Raw genomic sequence first — 18777 nt, forward strand, 5'->3', positions numbered from 1 at the left:
AATGAAGTTGCAGAAGTGAAGCAGCAAAACAAATAATAGCAACTTCTCCCCTCTGCTCCTACTTCCTCTTCAAAAACTAATAGACCGATTTAATGACAGACAACCGGGCAAAATGATTGCATCCGATACATGATCCTTGTGCAACAACCCTTAACTGATATACATCCATTAGAGTTGTTAATAGTGGTTTGGTGATTACGGTTCAGTCACACTTTCCATTGCAAATGCATTTTTGTTTGCTATGATCTTTGGTGCTAAGGTTTGTGTAGATGAATGCTGGGGAGGGGGGGGAGCTAGTTTGGATGGGGGTAAATGAAATAGGTGCTTAAAAAGAAAACTTTCATATTTAAGCTCTTCTACCCACAGGCATCACATAGTGTTTTCATCACAATTGTTTTTGACTGGTTGGCCAAAATAAAATTACACATGAAAATTAACACATAAAAAGTCGTATAATACAGGTTTATTGCACAAAAATAAAAATAACTTTTAAATTTCAAACAGCAATTGTGACACAGATGTCTAATTCCTGGTCAGAAACTCACTGTGACTGCATGGAACTATGTGAAAAGTGATCACAATTATGTAGCACTGGTAACACTAATGATCCAGGTTATCTTTAAGAGTAATTAATTTCCATCAATGGTTGAATGGAGAATCCTGGCTGATAAACAGAATGTCACGAAGGTAGTCATTAACCAAAAATGCTAAACACTTATTTGTCTTTGGTTATGGTACTTATCAATGACACCATCAATGACACTCCATAGCTTCTCAACTACGTTTTTACTTTATGTTGAGGAAAAGCAAATACCTAGTCACCAAGAGGAATTGGAAGAAGGGGTATCTTTATGTGGTGGTCCATGGATAAGGCTGCAAAACGCTATATCAGAGTTAAATAGTTACCTCCTCACAAATCTGACAAAACTGCTCCACTCGTTTCCCACCTGAATGGTATGGTTACTGAAAAAGGCTATGGAGTGAAGTAGACACAGATGGGATCCCTCTCAGCAGAACTCAGATTATGCTCCCACCATGCCTCTTCTTACGGTGCAAATAACTATCTGCAGTGTCTACTCCAACAATGGTGCAGCAAATGTAAACTGCCAGACACTGTCCATGTGCCACAGTGGTTCGCTTTTCACAGTCCACATATTCAGACGGCATGTTCTGCCGTCTTTCTTTTTGGGTGTGTGAGTCATACCACCAAGACCACGGCAGTTAGCAACATGCTACTACCAAAAACAAATATCAAATATTATCGTTAAATCTTCTCATAATTAATGGTTTAACCAAGGTGATTTCTGGGCTAGAGAAGCATGCTTCTGTTATCCTCCCATCCTAGAGTAGAAGAGGGAGGCCTGAGGTATCTTGTAAATGAGTCACAGTGGAAGAGATAATAAGAATGGAGGAAGGGAGACCTTATCCGCTCATCAACCCTACTCATCTATACACCCATCCATTTATGCACTTGCTATTCATTCACCAGTGTTTGCAAGAATACCTCCATGTGTAGCTTCTAGGTAAGTGCTGCCACTGTGTTGCATGTAGGTCCATCTGTATGTATACTGGTTTGCAGGTATGGACACTGGCACAGGTGATTATTCAGTTGACTTTGTTAATGTTTGTTGAAACAGCATCCTACTCAAAAGAGGAATTCTTATGACGTGCCATTGGAAAGAAGGTCATGGGAAATAACTTGCAATTATTTCACAATGCAAACTTATTTTATTCTTTCAAATAAAAAGTACCGAGTTAATTTCACAGACAACAAATATAGCCAAGCGTTGAAAATAGTTATTGCTGTTAGTTTAATTTCAAATGTAGTGAGTCCCAGTACCTACCTGGCTTTAAGGCAGAACTCATTCATTGCTCTCACTCCAGTGATAAAGTTATTCTTCATGTACTTAGCACCATAGTCCCTCTTCTTCAAGACTGCTTTAACTAAACATATTCAAATAACAGAGTACAATTAGTGTAAAACGTAACAAAGCAGTCATCATTCAAGCACTGTAAACGTTGGTAATATGTTATTTATGTGACAGTAAAACTTCACAGACTATTTGACTGCATATTTAAATACAGAAGAAATTATATCCATGTTCCAAGCTTTTTAATGAGCAAGAAAATGTTACTTTTACCAAATGTTAAGCTATTGCCAATATAATGAGATGAATGGTTCAAATGAAAAAGCTCGGATTTGAAGAGCCCATTAGATTTTTTAAGGCCATCGGGTAGTTATAAATCCAGTGTGTATAGTTGGTACGTGATGCACTGCTGATTTGGGTGCAATCCATTTGCTACGGATCAGCATAGTAGAAGATATAAGCCACCGCTGTGAAATTTCTGTAGACACTATCTCAAAACACTTTACACAGTATGCACCTTGGGGAATTCATAAACATTACAAAAAAATGGAAATAAGCAACGAGGTACCATGAATTCCCACTGCAAGTCAAGGTGTGGGGGATGCCAAACCATATAAACCTTAACTGCATTTGCCTACCCTTCGCCAATCTAGGGCTTTAAGCACAATTATTGAAGTTAAGGGGTCTCTGCTGCCAAGTCAACAGCATCTCAGAAAGCATTATTAAAGAATAAACATGCGGGTACCTGTACTACTGTGTAAGAAGCGTTGTGATGACATTCCTCAGTGAGAGGTCTAGCCACATGTAAAAGTGGCAAGTGATAAGGCTCCTCATGTATCACTCTTCATATTTCTGAACTGCTCCGAGTCACATTCTCCTAACATAGGCACCTGGTGCCCTATGTAACATAACTTAACTATAGGAAGAGTTCAAACATTCTTCGGTTGCCCTGTGTACCTGATGTCTCCTTTACAACCTCATAGCTTCCTCACTGCACACTAGCAGCATCTCACACTGATGTGCTGTTCAGATTCATAGTTTTTCAGCCCCCACTGCCTTGTTCCTCGGTGGCGGGTTCCAGCTCTAATACATATCGTCTGCCCTATTTCTCCATTTCAATTTCCAACAGTACAAACATTTCTTCTATGGCAGTGGTCTTGGGGGATTAAGCCAAACCAGACATCCAGGGCCTGAGAAACTTAAAGGAATGCTATTAAGTTCACACTAAAGAGTAATCCATCAGTACATGATAAAGGGCTTCGATAGTGGAGAAAAGAGCTGGTTAAAAACAAAGTTTTTGTTTAATTCTTTATTTTTATTTTACCCTCCACTGTGCGTTTATATGAGAGGACATTCCAAGTCCTGGAGTACCAAGCAAATAAAATTGCCATCCCTTCGCACTGCCGAGTACAAGCAGTAATACACAGCTAAAGTATAATTTGACGGCCAAGTTGCACCCTGGCATACGTCTGGGATAGGCATACCTCTAGGCAATTATGAAGAAGTCTTGTTCATCCTGACAGAATGGGCTTTGATATCTTCTGGCAGAAAGGGCATAGCAAATCTAAATGCAAAGCATGACAGACCTAGATAAGGACGCTGTTGGGACTGCCTTGCATAGAGCCCACATAGGTAACAGAGCAGATCAGACAATCTGAATCTTAGTTCTGTTGATGCAATAGTGGACCGCTATACGAGGATTCAGCTTGTGGAGCCTCTTTTTCTTCCTGGTACAATGAGGCAGAGGATAAAATATAGAAAGAGAGATGGGCTGTCCAACAAGGAATGGGGTTACGACCTTTGGAAGGAATGATGCCTTTGTTCTCAGAACAAGTCTGTCTGAGAAACAGGATGTAGTTGAAGGACGAACACACAACACCTGCAGTTCACTGATACAAGGAACTGACGCGATAGCCACCAAAAAACAAAAATTTTAATGTCAAAGGGTGCAACTGGTAGAGCTACAATTCTATGTCAGCACTGGAGGCTTCCGATTATGCTTTCTCTTTCTTTACTGAGAAAAGGACAGTAGACAATCAACATTAAAATCAAACAAAAATGACATTACCCCAACATTTCTTATAGTCCATATCATAACCAATCCCAGGCCTCCTTTCCATATAAATGTCTCTGTATCCTTAGTCCTTCCTCTTTCTTTGCTGCTTGCAGCCAGAGGTAAGTACTACCTTACATTATTGCCTTTATTACTCTCATTGCAGATAGTGACTGTGATGTAAATTCTGTAGTTCGGCAGTGGAACTGAGTGGTGCTTTGCTTGGAGGATTCCCTACTGCTACATACACGCCACCGCACTTGAACGTTGGCCGATCCCTTTCTCCTTTCGGATCGACCTCGTCGGACCCTGACGTCCACAGCGTCCTTAGACCTCTGGAGCACCCGTGTAGTGCTCCGTGTCTATTACTGTGAGCATTTTGCTGGCCTCCTGGGGAAGCCAGGCGAGCGCTTCAAAACGGAGGGATAAGTCCTCTTTCTACGCTAATGAATGCACATGCGCGCGAGTTGGTCTCTGTCTGCAATTAGCCTCGGAGGCCGGCTCAAGCACAGCGATTCAGTTCGCGTGTTATTAAATCTCTCAGAACACCCGACGGGACACAAAATCGATTAAGGGCTTTGACCTAGGGGAATTACTGGCAGGTGTTCCCTCCTCACTGAATTTTGGCCATTTGAGACACTGGGTCTCATTTAATTTGGAGTTTTCTCCTCTGTTGACCTGCTGGGGCTATTATCCAACCCCCTAACCCCCCTTTAAATTCTACCATACCCTCTTGCTACTCCAGCATGGCATACTAGGCAGAAGAGGCCGAATATTTTCAAGAAGAGGCCAAAGTGCCCTATGAGCATCAGATGGAGGAGAGACTAGTACAGGCCCATGGTCATCATGTTCAAGATCTGTTAATCAGGCTCTGATAAAAGCTTTAAAGCCTTTCACTCAGCCTCTAGTGAGGTTTCGACAAAGAGAACTCATGCTCCAGTATCCTCAACAACACTGCCCAGATGGGTTAAATGGTAACTGGAGGAGGCTTGTATAGATACCACCACATTTGGAGCACATTCAGTGCGCAGCGCTATCGCATCCAAGTCCTTTGGGGCTCGTTCTCATTTAGAAGATATCATGGCTGCTGCAGATTGGTCGTCTGACAATAGGTTTAAAGTTTTTATCATCATAAACCTATTGTTGATGTGGCATCTACAGTGGTGGATCAGCTTTGAACTAGCATAATCCGAAGCCTCTGGTTCTGACACAGAATAAAAACATTTCTAGCTATTGCGTCTAAGATTTTCAGCTCTATCAAGGACACGGAGGTAAGGATTATCCCACCCTTATATTTTTGTTTCACTCCAGATGAGGTTACTGAAGCAATTATGCATTTAAGATATATATAGTACAGTTCGATTTATATGCATTTATATGATTTATATTTCTCATGTACTTTATTTTGTACCCCCCATGTAATTCATAACCATTACCAGTTTATTAGTGCATTTTCTTTTGCTTATAGGATCAGACAATAAGGGCGCATGAATGATCCAGAGTCACGCATGGGACAAGGTGGTCGCGCCAGTTTTAGCCGCTGCAGTTCAATGTTCTTCGGTGGGACTTTGGAGATTCCAGTTCGTTGATCAGGTTGACATGTTCTTTTATTGCAAAGAAAGAGGAAGGACTAAGGGGCATGATATGGACTACAAGGAATGTTGGGAAATGCAGTTTTTGTTTGATTGTAATGTTGATTGGATGCTGCCATTTTCTCAGTTAACAAAGAGAAAGCATTATCCTCACCTCCGTGTCCTTGATAGAATTGAAAATTCTTGACGCAATAGCTAGAAAACAAAATGTACTACTGAAACAGAGCTACCGTAAGAAATGTGAGAAGCAGGTTAGCATTCCACTTTGGCATAACGAACAATGGAGGGTTAACTTATAGGAAACACCCTTCAGAAACCTCATAACAATGGGGGACTGAAAGAAAGAAGGTTCGGCAAACAACTGAAAGCTGACACAGTTGAAATGTAACCTTTAACTGTGTCCACATTATAACCTTGCTGGCTGATGAAAGCACAAAGCACAGCACATCAGAAAGATGTGCCATTAGAGTAGCAATGCACTTCTGTGGGGACCAGTAAATAGCATAGGCTGATTATGTGTCAAAAGAACAACGTGACCGGTGGAAGATGAAAAGAAGTCAAGCAGGCTTTCATGGCCAGGCGAATCATGCACAGTCTTAACAAGTTGTCACCGCCACTGTACCCAGAGGGTTTCCCACAGCTGATGTTAGCCTCCACTAACCACAACTGAAGATTCGCTATAGGATATGGGGGTCAATTTGATGGAGTTCATCGGATCACTTCTGTGTTGAAACCACTACAGAAAAAGATACTACTGGAGGGCCCACATGTGCTGATGTGCACGAGTAACCATTATGACGTAGGAAGTCAGCACACCAATTAGGAAAAGAGCCATCATGGCTGGAATTCATTGACCCTACTGGAACATTGGAATCATACCCCGAATGTCCCAAACTCTGAGAGGAAGAGAAGGTTCCGAGAGCTGTGCTCAGCACTGCTCCCATGAAAAAAAGGAATTGTGAGGGCTCACATGTAACTTTTGCAGATTGATGTAAAAATCCGAAGTCAAACAGCAGGGTGGCTATGGCATTCAAGTGGTCTGACATCAGCTGTGGCAAGTCCAACTTGAGCAGCAAATAGTCAAGGAACAGCAACATGAATTATTTTCCTGTGCAGACGTGCTGCACCACATCCATCACTTTGGTGAAAACCAGGGTGCTTAGGTCAGCCAAAATGGCAGAACCTCAAAATGGTAGTGAGTGGAACCCACCACAAAGCACAGGTACCTTCTGTGCAAATGCAGAATCGGGAAATTAATTAATACATATGGCAAGTCGAGGGAAACCAAAGTCTCCCAGTTCCAGCAGCAGGAAAAGCTGTGCAATGAATAAGATCTTGAATTTCTCGTTGCAGAGAAAAATATTTTAGCCTTTCAGGACCTTAATGGGACACAAGAGTACATTTCTTTCCGTGCTCCAGGACTATCTCCACTGCCCCCTGTTGCAACAAGGTAATGACTTCTTACTGGAGAATATGAATATGCTCGTGAAATGGTTGGAAAGGACCGTTGGATGGAGAGGGTAAATTCCTGGAAGAGAAGGACATAACACATTACTTTGATCTGTAGAACCCACTTATCCATCGTCATAGCCTCAAAGGCCTTACAATGGTGCAACACCTTCTGGTCTTATGTGCTTCTCTCCAAGAACAAACTAAAGTTGTTTTCTTGGCTGTGAAAGAGAAGAAGAGAAGGGGTAATATGATTCTGGGACTGTGAGCCCGTGGGTCTACCACAATCCCTGTACTGTCTCAGGAACAGATTCAGCTGCTGGGTTGGCAAGCCTTAAGAAAAGATAAACCCTTTAATTGGACATCCCCGGAAAAGTGAATTGAGCAGAACCAGGCATGGCACCTGATGGCTACTGAGGACCCTATGGACCTTGCAGCAGTGTTCACCGTGTCGAGCCTCACTCATGTATGCTCGTGGCTACTGAAGAACACATGGCACTGCAGTAATGTCCACCGTGCCCAGCCCCACTCATATACTGGGAAGGATAGGGAGGAGGAGGAGGGGCCAGCTTCAGAAAAACACTTGGTGCACGGAACTCCCAAACGAGTTTGCTGTAGAAAGGAAAGAATGTTACTGTCTTTTTCGTTGTGCCCACATCTCAAACACATTTGAGACAAAGTAGTAAAAGTAAACTTCAGCAATTCAAAGAGACTGCCACTCCTCTACTTGCTGCCTGCCCCTAATCTGACCATATTACCAGTGGCCTCTAGCCCACTTATTTAATCCATTATTTAATCACTCCAAGCAAGTGACTCCTATTTGGAGCTACTGCCATGCAGCAGGCTTATCACACTTAACAACCCAAGGCTTCAGTTGCCAGATAGAGAGAGTTCCCTCAGCCTACCTAATAGCCCTCCAGTCCTGCTGCTTTTTATCAACAGATCAAGCCATCCCACAGACAGCTGCAGTGAGGGCTTTACTGGTGAACAGTTAACGTCAATGAACTGTGCGTTGCTCACTATTGTCTCAATGTTCTGCCATGTTGGATCATGAGCCTATTGTGTCCTTGATTGTCTCCCACTTTTCGGTCCAGATGGCTTGTGAGAAGGATTTCCCTCACTCTCCTGAGCAAGCAAGGGTCAATTGCACCTGTGGCGCCATGCATACTGCCTGTCCCTCTCGTCTCTGCATTATATGCACACAGTGTCTGTTCATTTCAGTCTTCGGACCCCGCTACACCAATGAACAAATGTTCTGGTCGAATCCCTTGCTGAGCAAAAAGTTCCCTCAGTGAAAGACAGGCCAACGCAATATGGATCAATTGTGGGCCTCTCTGATAGGCGCACGGTGCTCACTGCTGCGTTCCAGCTTACCTTGGTTATGGTAATCCTCTAAAAACCGCAAAACAGGCACATTTCCTAAGATTTCATATTGCAATCTCAAATAACAGACCCCCCTGCACCTAAAACAGTTGCATGTCAAAGGGAGTGTCTACATTTCCAGAGCACTAGGCAGACATTAAAACTTTTTTCTTGCAACAGGAATACTCATGTCCTGTGTGTCTGACGATACAAATGCCACATCCATGTAGAAAACCAAACTAAGTTATTGGCATGGGAATATATCTTTTACAGTTATTTCACAGCACCTGGGTTTTTCAGATCTGCTTTACTATCTAACATAAACCTGCTTTCATAATTCAGTGCCACAAAGTCTACTTAATGTATTTTTTTTATTTTATTTTTACTTGTGGGACTTGCAGCCATGGCATTGCGGCTTTAAAGGACTGTACAAAACCTGAAGTATTACCCAACATGATGGCGATTACTTAGTGCTCCTAGGGTTCAAACCTGTGATATGCAAGTTGCACAGATAGTTCAGTTGTGTGTACATTTATCGATTAGGATATCTTAGCAGCTTAGGAAATCAAAAAAAAAACATGAGGAACTTAAATGACAGTCAGTACTATGTTGCATATACAAGGGTTATGACACACACAAAATCTGAACCAACAGTTCATTTGTAGTTGTGTTGCTAGTTTCCATTTTTTAGAGAAGGAAGACTAAGTGGTATGCCTGGAATATTCACCTTTTTTCCTAATTTTTAAGTCTCGCCTACACAGCGCTGTGCTGTGAGACGTATTGTTTACAATTCAGTGGTCTTACAACCCGCCCACAGCATACCAGTGGTTGTTTGCGCTGCCACTCCTAGCTCCCATAGGCTTCCCTTCCTTTCTTGTGTTAGCTTTTCCCTAGTTCCTGGTCTTTGTTCTTCCTTGTCTTTTTGCAACACGCTATTTTTTTATTTTATAAGCTTTTCATTATTATTCCTGGGTATGCAATGTGCTTTCCTACTTTTAACACAGGAATACAACTTTCATCTTATCTGACATCTCTAGTGGCACTTTTTACTTTCACTCACAACTGGGTTACTTTTACACCGTCTATGCTATTCCAACTCTATGCCACTCCTCTCTACGCCACTCTACTCACTCCACTCTAGTCTGTCACTCCACTCTACTCTTTGTCCTACCAAGCCACTCTAACTCAATGCCAACCCACTAAACATAATGTCCCTTTAAAGCACTCGAGGTCTTGCCACTCTACTCCACTCCAAACAATGTGACTCAATTCCAGTCTACGCCACTCAATATAATGCCACTTTAGGGCAGTCTACGCCATGCCACTCTACACCATTCTACCCAACTTGATGCCACTCCAAGCCAGCCCACTATAATCTACACCACTTCAATCTGCTCTTCTTTATACCATGCCACTTTACAGCACTCTACACTCCACATAATGAAACTCCACACCACTTAATGCTATTTCACAATGCTGTACACCAGTCCACTTTATTGTATGCCACTCCACCCCACTCAAATTCACTCTACTTTATGTTACTCCTCACTACCCCACACCACTATACTCTAGGACACTCTACTCCACACAGTGCAACTGTACGGCACTCTAGCCCACTCTGCTGTAACCACTGAACTCCACTCAACTGTATGCCACACTACTCTACGCCAGTCCACACAATGCCACACTCGGCACTTTACGCCACTCTATTTCACTCCGCTCTACACCACACTATACCACTCCACGCAACTCTACTCCACACATCTGTTCCACTCCACACCACTCTACGCCACTCCAGTTTATGCCACTCTGCTCTACACCACTCGAATTCTACTCATACCATTCCAGCCTACACTACGCTAAGCTACTCTATCTTACACCACTCCACTGCACTCTCCTCTATGCTACTCTATGCCATGCCTCTGAGTTTAAGCCATGCTGCTGTACAACATGGCTAAAAGACATTGACAAAGCCAACAGATCTCAAGTAAGCGAGGCCTACTGTATTTGCCAATATTTGTTTATGTCTAGGTAGACTTGTGTTACAGCAGTAAGAGGAACGAACATGTATATTCAGTTTTGTTTTTTAAACGTATTCGTCAATTACACACCACAAAATAAATAATCAGTGATGCAGTCTGTCTGCAGGTATATTTTTCGGGCGCATACGTATGTGCTCTTTGTGTGCCTGTAGTTTTCTCTGCTTGTCTGCGACCTTTACCAAAGCTAGATCTTTTGACTTTTTCAACCTTTTTTTTGCTACTATATCAATTATGGTAGAAACTTTATTAAAGACAGGCTGAAAGATTTGCTAAAGTAGTAACTGCCTACGAAACAGCAGGCCATAAGGGAGGAAGTGAGAAACAAAATATCACCAATTGAAGAACAACAAATCACCAATCTGAGCAGGCCACACCATTTTACCAACAGGTAAAAATGTCAGTCCAAGACTGCTCTGAGATCAATACAAGATAATTTAGACAGAATTTGTATGTTCAAAATAAAGGATGATACTTTTTTTTTTTTTAGATAAAAAGCAAAAGCGTGGAAATAATTGGTTTAAATGAGCTTGCCAAAACCATTTATTATGCTGGCAAGAGAAATGCTTTTTTTTTTTTTTATTTTTTTTTTTTACTTACACCTCAAATTAGTTAAGCAGGAATTTAAATCTTTGGTCATGAGTCAGTAACTAGTAACGGCGTTTCACAATATTTCCTAATATTCCATATGGAAGAAACCGATCTATAACAAGTTCTTTGTTGACACAGATGAATTCGAGAAGCTATAAAATCACAATACACAGTACACATTTGAACGGCACAGGAAATACAAACTGGGATGCATTCAGGCAAATAGGGGCATGTTCACAAAAACGTGGGGAATTGTGGATATTTACATTTATGCAAGTGTACGTCTCCAATTTTGCGAATTCACAAACTCTTCATGGAATCCACTTTTAAAGCTGTGTCTGGTCCACGTTTCCACGAGGATTACTTGGGAAACGACAAGATTCCCTTGTTAGGAATAAATTCCCGGTGCACACAGGTCTCTGTGATGGAGAATTTCGAACGTGGCAATGGATTAACACACGGAAATGCACCATTTTTTTTATTTATTTTTTAAAGTTTTTTACTTCTCCGCTGGGAAGATTTATTCCCACGTGGAGAAACCCCCTCTCTTACACCCCCGAAACTAAATGTTGAAAAGCGGGGAGGGTGTTACAAGGGTGATATAGGTTCCGACAGCTATTTCTGGGCCGGACCTGGAATCGGGCCAAACCGGGGAAATATCCCCGAATCTGTCCTGGTGGCATTTTCCAACACAGGACACAATTCAACAGCATCCACACCTTGACTACATTCAGTTCGGCATAGCAATCTGCAGAGGGGGATGGGGGCTTTGTTATTTTCACTTGGGCACAAACGGAAGGCCTAATTGTAAGGGTTATCAACCCTTCTTTTGTTCAGAGCCATCTGGTGTCTAAAACCTAGATGCCAAAGCAATGGGAGGGAACAAAGGCACAAAACCTATCACTTTCCAAGCACTTTAGAAAAACTGTGATTGGAAGCAGATTTTGGACTTTGTTCAAGCCCTCTATATATTGTTCATGTAGTGTAAGAATGTAACGTTTATCTGTGTGCAGGCGCTTCTACAGTAATACTGATTTAAGTGACACCTACTGATTTATTTAGTTCTTTCATAGCTCTACTCATCCCAGTTCGTGTCAGTGCGCTTAACATGACACACAGAGACACAATAAATCATATAAGTGTGTAAATCAATGTACAGGAAATGTTACTTAAGACAATGAGTTATAAGGGTCTCTAATAAGGCCATTTGGGACATATTTAGGACACACTACACGAAATGGTTAATAAGAGGAACATAGATACGTGTAAATTAAAAAGATGGGGTGCCACATGAGGGCGAAGACTGGCATAAGAACAAGACGGACACTTCCTCGTACTCTCTGAGTCACATCTTTCATTCGGGTACTCGGGAACTTTCCCCATAGACAAAAGTGAAATTGGGAGAAACCAGAGATGGAGATCAACAGAAAAAGTGTACTTGTGCATCTCCAGAGGTGAGGAGTCAGAGAGTGGTCAGTGAGCCTGCGTCACTGTGACCTAAAGAGACGTGAGCCCTAAAGGGCTGGCTCTAGGCGTGGACAATTTTCCAGAGCCACAGCGCTCTGCCCACCACCACAGGGCCTCACACCTATGGGTTAGATAGGAGGGGCGTCTCTCTCTCATGTGCCTCGCAGGCATGCGTAGCGCTGCTAGGGATGTGGGCAGGGGGCCGCATGCCCTGGGCCTTGCAGCACTGGACCACAACAGCAAGGCACAGGGGAGGGGGCCCTTCTCTCCTCGTCCTCATAGCCACACACCATAGATGCGAAGTCCATCTGCATTTGGCAGGTTTGGCCTACAAATAGGGTCCTGTCGAAGGCAACACTTAACGCCTATTGTCCTGCATTTTGGTGTTCTGGCACTTTCAAAGGATAAGCAACTTTCAATTTTTCTGCCCTTTATGAGCTGTAAAAAAGTACCTGTAAGTGGCAGGTGGGGTTGCAGCACAGGAGGGTTCCTGCACCATACACGTTCAGGAGCACTTTCAGCTGTTGAGACGCAAACAGGCTTGAATGAGTGGCTGAAACAATTTTTTGGCTGGATTACTTGCGCAAACTTGACCTGAAGATATTGGAGTGTTTTACACGAGCACTAGTTACATTACACAACGACATATGCCTTTTATAGGCACGGGGATGAATGACTTGCCCAGAATCACAGGATGCTGAAGCGACACCAAGACTCAAACCCGGTTCCCCAGCTCCATAGTCGGCAGCTCTGGACGTAGCGCTTGTTCTTTCCCCTCCTGTATCCATGCTCAGGACCTGCTGAGGGTGGGAGTATGAGGGGGGACATGTCCTTTGTGTCTATTTCTTACATTAATTCAGTTTCAAAGTGCTGGCATATTGTCATGTCAGTGGACAAAGCGCAGGGCAAGTATTATTTGCCAAGGTTCAAAGAGCTGGTTAAGTCAGTAGACCCAGCGCTGCAGTGTACTTCTCATTGGTAGGAAGCCTATGTAATTAACCTGTACTGCATTTAGTTGACTCTACCAAGTGACTGGGCACCTCTCTCCTCCAAGGTAATATTCAGTTCTTTTTTTAAATCGCAGTAGAGCAACAAGTTCAGAAAAGTTATTGCCCAAGAGCACACAATTTGGCCAAATGGGAGGCCCGGATTAAAAATCGTGTCTGCTGGTTCCAGGTGTCTAGCTAGTCCACTAGACCTCCACTGGAGCGACAGTGATCCCAAAGTCAGCAGCTTTGGCCATAACGCCACATCCTCTATCAATGCTCAGGATCTCTCCAGGGAGTATGCCTTTGGTGTCTATTTATTAAAAGAAGCCTGTTTCAAGGTGCTGCCATATTGCCAGATCAGTGGACGAGGCACAGAGAAAGTATTATTTGCCCAGGATCAAACAGCTTGTTAGATTAGTAGACCCAGGACTGCAGCGTACTGCTACTTGGTGCAAAGACAATATATTTACCACTGTACTCTATTTAGGGAACTATACCATGTGACTTGGCACCTCTCTCCTCCAAGGTAATATTTGTTCTGTCCATTTTTAAAAAATCATGCTGACTAGCAGTTTTTACATTGAATCAAAATAATGCCAATGTTTCTAAAAGGAGAGCAGCAGAGCAAGAAGTCCAGAAAAAGTGATTGTCCAAGAACAGACAATTTGGCCAAGTAAGAGGGGGGGGATTAAAAAACACACCTCTTGGTTCCACATGTCCAGGTCCAACTACACCACAACTAGATTATCAGTGATTCTGATGGCAAAAGGAAAGGGCTGCTCCCCACCCCCACACTCCCAGGGAACTGCCAAGAATGTGGTTTGACTCTAAGAGTGTGTGCACAAGCCATGCTCCCCTAAAATATTTGGAATGTAAATCATTCAACAACCATCATGTTAAAATATAATGAAGTAACTTAAAAATATTACAAAAAGTGTATTCTTTAACGAGTACTTCAGATTCAAGCATTGTGTTGAGAAGTATTTAACATTGCTTTTAAACATTAACTTGAAAGCATTCCTGCCCGCCCTCCTGATAATGCTATCACTGAACTAAAAGCCAAGTCAGCTATCATGTGTACCCTATATTCGTGGTGCAGATTTTCAAAGAAGATGGAGCAACATTCCTGTCTATTAAACAAAAAAAAAAAACAACAAGAGATTTGTGTATAGTGCACCTCTCAACCGCACAAATTGAAGGCTCTCTCAAACATGATCATGATGAAAAAAAAAAAAGAGTCTTTGTGAAATATATTTGCCCAGGATCACACAATTCCTTTCAGCGCCGGAAGCTAGGATTCTTTGTTTTACCCTGTGCAATTCAGCCACTAGCTAGGTACCTATTTCTCTCTTGTCTGTGTTACATCAAAGTTTCAGCCTGAAGCTTTGTTTTTAGGTTGTGGTGCATAAGATGAAGGCCTGAGTGGCAGGCAGTGACCATATCAAAGCGGGCCCGTTTTTAGTTCACGGGGTCAAAAGGACCATGAGCGGAGTCACAGATAGGCATCGGCGTGAGCTTTCAGTTGCTCGCCCACCTCTAATTTACCACTGCTGTTTTAAAGCTTAAGACTATTTAATTCTATTTGGATAACAGAGTTCATTTTCTAAACTTGTTATTTAAAATTTGCAATAGTGGCCAGTCAAGGCTAACTGCAGGAGATGCTAAAGGGATTAGAACTCAAATATAGTATGAAGAATAAACTCATCCTACAGCTTAGCTATCTTTTAACAAGGCCTGCTTTAAAGGGGGGGGGAGGGTATTTAGAACAAAACCCCCAAAATTAGCTATCTGACTCATAGGTCCCCTGCTACCCCATAAACTTCTGATGTCACATGCAGTGTGTTTCCAAAGGCATAAATTGTCATGCAAGATAATGGAAAATTGGCCACTTTACTAGGCCTTTGCCACAATGGCTGGGGACCATGGCTGGGAGACCCAGGGAAGGTGACTCTCCTCTACTGGGCCTTTCAGAACCAAAACATTGAACTGAAGCCCAGAAGAGTGGAGCTACATCCCATGGGCCTGGCCACACTAGAACACAGCTGTGGGGCCCAGGGGATGGCAAGTGGATGAGGGTTGGGGGGATGCTTTTACTTTGCATCAGGGCCCAAGATACCACTGCTGTGCTACTTGTCTCTCTTTCATTATCCTCACAGCCATGTTCTAGATCTGTGAGGCCTGGAAGAGGCTCTCCCTCCCCTGGACTTCGCAACCACAGATGGCCCATGGGATTACTAGCACAAAGACCATAGCTGTGAAGCCCATGAGGGGGGCTATCTCAGGAGTATAGCTATCAATCCTGCAGCAGGTGCAGTGGCACAAGAGCCCAGCAATGTTATGGATCCAGCTTAACCACATTAAGGATGTATTCTAAGTCCAGCCAGGAGACGAAGGAGAGAGAGTCGCCTATTTACAGTGCTTCACAAAGGCCTATGGCACCACTGCTACACCACTGGCCCCTCTCTCCTAGGACTCGCAGCCCCTGTCCAGTGCTGCAAGGCCTCCTCTCTCATGGACTCTGCAGTCATGGTCCAGTGCACTGAGGCCTACCAAAGTAGGGTGGCAGGGTGCAGAATTGTTCTTCATTTTAGATGTTTGCTCTGCATCCTGCAGGATGCCAGATGTCCAACATTTTTAGCTTGCAAAAGGACTGATGCAGACAAGCAGGCTAATCAATAGGGGATGTAAAATAAACAGTTTAGCTAGGAAGCCTGGAGCTACCCAGCCCAGTGGGATGACAACACTACTCTGGGGACAGCAGCTGTGCAGAAGTGCAACTGGGCCAGCGTTTGCTAACATGGTAACTGGGAAGGAGAGGCTGTACCACATAGGCCACTTTAAGAAAATGTTTACCTTTAAGGGTGCTGAAAATGAGGGATATAACAATTCAGAATGAAACAGGCCTGAACGACCAGCACCAACCCCAAAATCTTAACTTTATGATAATGGTCACTCAGCCCATGAGATGACAGCAAAGAGATAGAAAAAAAAAAAGGTTCAGGACGAACATGATTTGCCCAAGATCGAAGACTTAGCTGAAGTAGGAGAACCAAGACTGAAGTACAGGACTGCTTGTACACATGAGTTCTGTTGTTTACTCTGGTTTAGACAGGGAAATACTGGCCAGGACAGCAAAATACTTACAAGACGCAATCCTTAAGGCTTGGCCTCCTCCCCTTGGGCCTTGCAGCCATAGTCCAGCACTGTGAGGCCTAAGAAAATAGGCTATTGAGTGAGCCAGGCTTGCAGCATTATTTAATTGCATTTGAACATGTGTTTTCAAGTGCTCTGCAAAATTGGGAGAAATCAATTGAGGCAGAAAGGAGATTTATCTATTAATTGAATCTGCATCATGCTAATTTACAGAAGAAAATGTGCTGTGGAACAATTTAAGAGTATACTAATGATTAGTATAATGAAATGTAAAGGCTTCAGAGGACGTTGATGGAAGTGCTGTAGCCATAGCTCACAGCACATGACAATAAACCCTTTTAACCAGCATATGATTGAATTCTGGTGCTTTACAGTGAGTTGGGCTATGCCTCTAACAGACGTCAATCTATTTTCAACTGTTTTATCTGCTTTCAAATCTTTCGTGCACATACCTTCTCTGGCACCAGGCATCTAAGAACCATCTTTAAAGTTAATTCACAATAGTATCCCTTAAGGGCATTCTATGTGCTGCAAGCTAGAGCATGCAGAAACATGACCATATCATTCCACGGTGTTGGAACTACACAGGTTCCCCTTGCCAGACCACACCATTATCTACAGAGCTATTAAAATGCATTAACGTTCCACAAACAAGCTACCTTTGCTACCACTCCTTGACTTTATGCTTTTCATCGACCACAGTGCTCACCACCATTTGGCTAGATTTACACTGTAGAGACCCCACATACACACAAACAACACCTCTTCCTATTTGTATAACAAGCTCACCATATCCAGCAGCTCTCCACATACCTGCAGCAAGGACACCGTAAGATGGAAGAAAAAGTGCTAAAAAGAAACAAGCAAAAGGCCTTTCCGATCTGTGAAATATCCCCATATCCATCCGAACAGCCCAAATCTAGTTCCAATTTAGGAAACAGCTAAATATTCAACTTTAAAAAAAGACTACATTATGATGCAGTTACGGTCCAAAGCAACCTACTCCTCCTATCACATGTTGATTGTATCTTTGTTTTTGACCCTGTACTGTGCTTTGCAGCCTTTGGGCTAAGTTTGCTCTATATGAGTACCACATACATACAGACAAACACTAACCTGGAAACAAATTGTTGACATTTGAGTTAAAATATAAGTTTAGGAGAGCCTTAGACCAAACCTTTCTATCCAGAGTGACGAAAATACTGTATTTCTACATAACAGAAATGTAAAAAATAGGTTCTTATAGTATTAGTGTAAATATTGGTTTTACTGATATCTGTACCAAAAAGGTTGCTTCTTACAAAGTCGCTCAACAGTAAATTGATGGAACTTCCCGTGATTTCAGTATGTCTGCAAATTAGATGGTCCTCGCACATTCCCCTTCAACCCAGCACGCCCACAACAGGGCCTTGAGACCCTTGAGGTGATAAGCAACGCTTTACAAATGCCCGATTGATTGATTGATGTTGGGGCTATAAAGTGTAGGGTTTATCTCTGATTGTTAATTGCATTCTGCTAAATCTAGTAGCCACTCCTTTTTTTCTGGGTACTCATGACACACCCCAGTGAATAGCGACTCTGAGCTTGGTCAGCAATAAAGACAAGGCTACAAATCTAATGCTGTTTGGAATCAGTTTAAAATAGCCGAGTAGGGGCCATCAGTGAGGTTAATTCTAGCATGCACCCACTCATTTGTGATATGCAGTCAAATATGTATCTTTCCAGTACTGCAGGATTGGCCACAAGACCATGCTATGTGGAACAAGTCTGCATACTCCCCGGACAGTGATGTGATCTGTAGGGGGTCAGTGTGATGCAGTTTAAATGGAGTAATGTATGCACGGCATAAACATTTTGATGATCCACCTCTTCGAGTCAGGCCTAGGAGAGCAAGTCTCCTACAACAATGGGCATTAAGGAAGGTTGCAGGAGCAAGACGATGATTCCCAATGTTTGTTGTACTGGGGCTTAATGCCTTATGAGTTTGGAGTTCCTCTATATACCTATGGTTATTGTTGAGACATAATTGCAAATTGTGTCAGAGTTCACATGTTAAGGACCCCATGTGAATGTCTCACTAACTTGCATTTTTGTAGGAAGTGAACTTACCGAGCTGTAAGCAGTCAGCAGACAATTCAAGCAAATTCAGGGTCTGTATGAAGACAAAGAGAGGTGCCACTTCTCCAAGATTGTTTTCCCCCTCTAACCTTTGTG

At 42.8% G+C, this 18777-nt stretch overlaps 1 protein-coding gene across 1 annotated transcript in view; it reads right to left on the minus strand.

Annotated features, from left to right (window-relative positions):
* SLC30A9 (solute carrier family 30 member 9) overlaps positions 1 to 18777 on the minus strand; it is a 519567-nt gene that overhangs the window by 466645 nt on the left and 34145 nt on the right. Inside the window, exon 4 of the mRNA XM_069201808.1 lies at positions 1845 to 1944. Within this exon, the coding sequence (XP_069057909.1) occupies positions 1845 to 1944 (100 nt within the window). The remainder of the gene's footprint in view (positions 1 to 1844; positions 1945 to 18777) is intronic.

This window comes from Pleurodeles waltl, chromosome 1_2 (assembly GCF_031143425.1).
Source record: "Pleurodeles waltl isolate 20211129_DDA chromosome 1_2, aPleWal1.hap1.20221129, whole genome shotgun sequence".
Lineage (NCBI taxonomy): Eukaryota > Metazoa > Chordata > Amphibia > Caudata > Salamandridae > Pleurodeles > Pleurodeles waltl.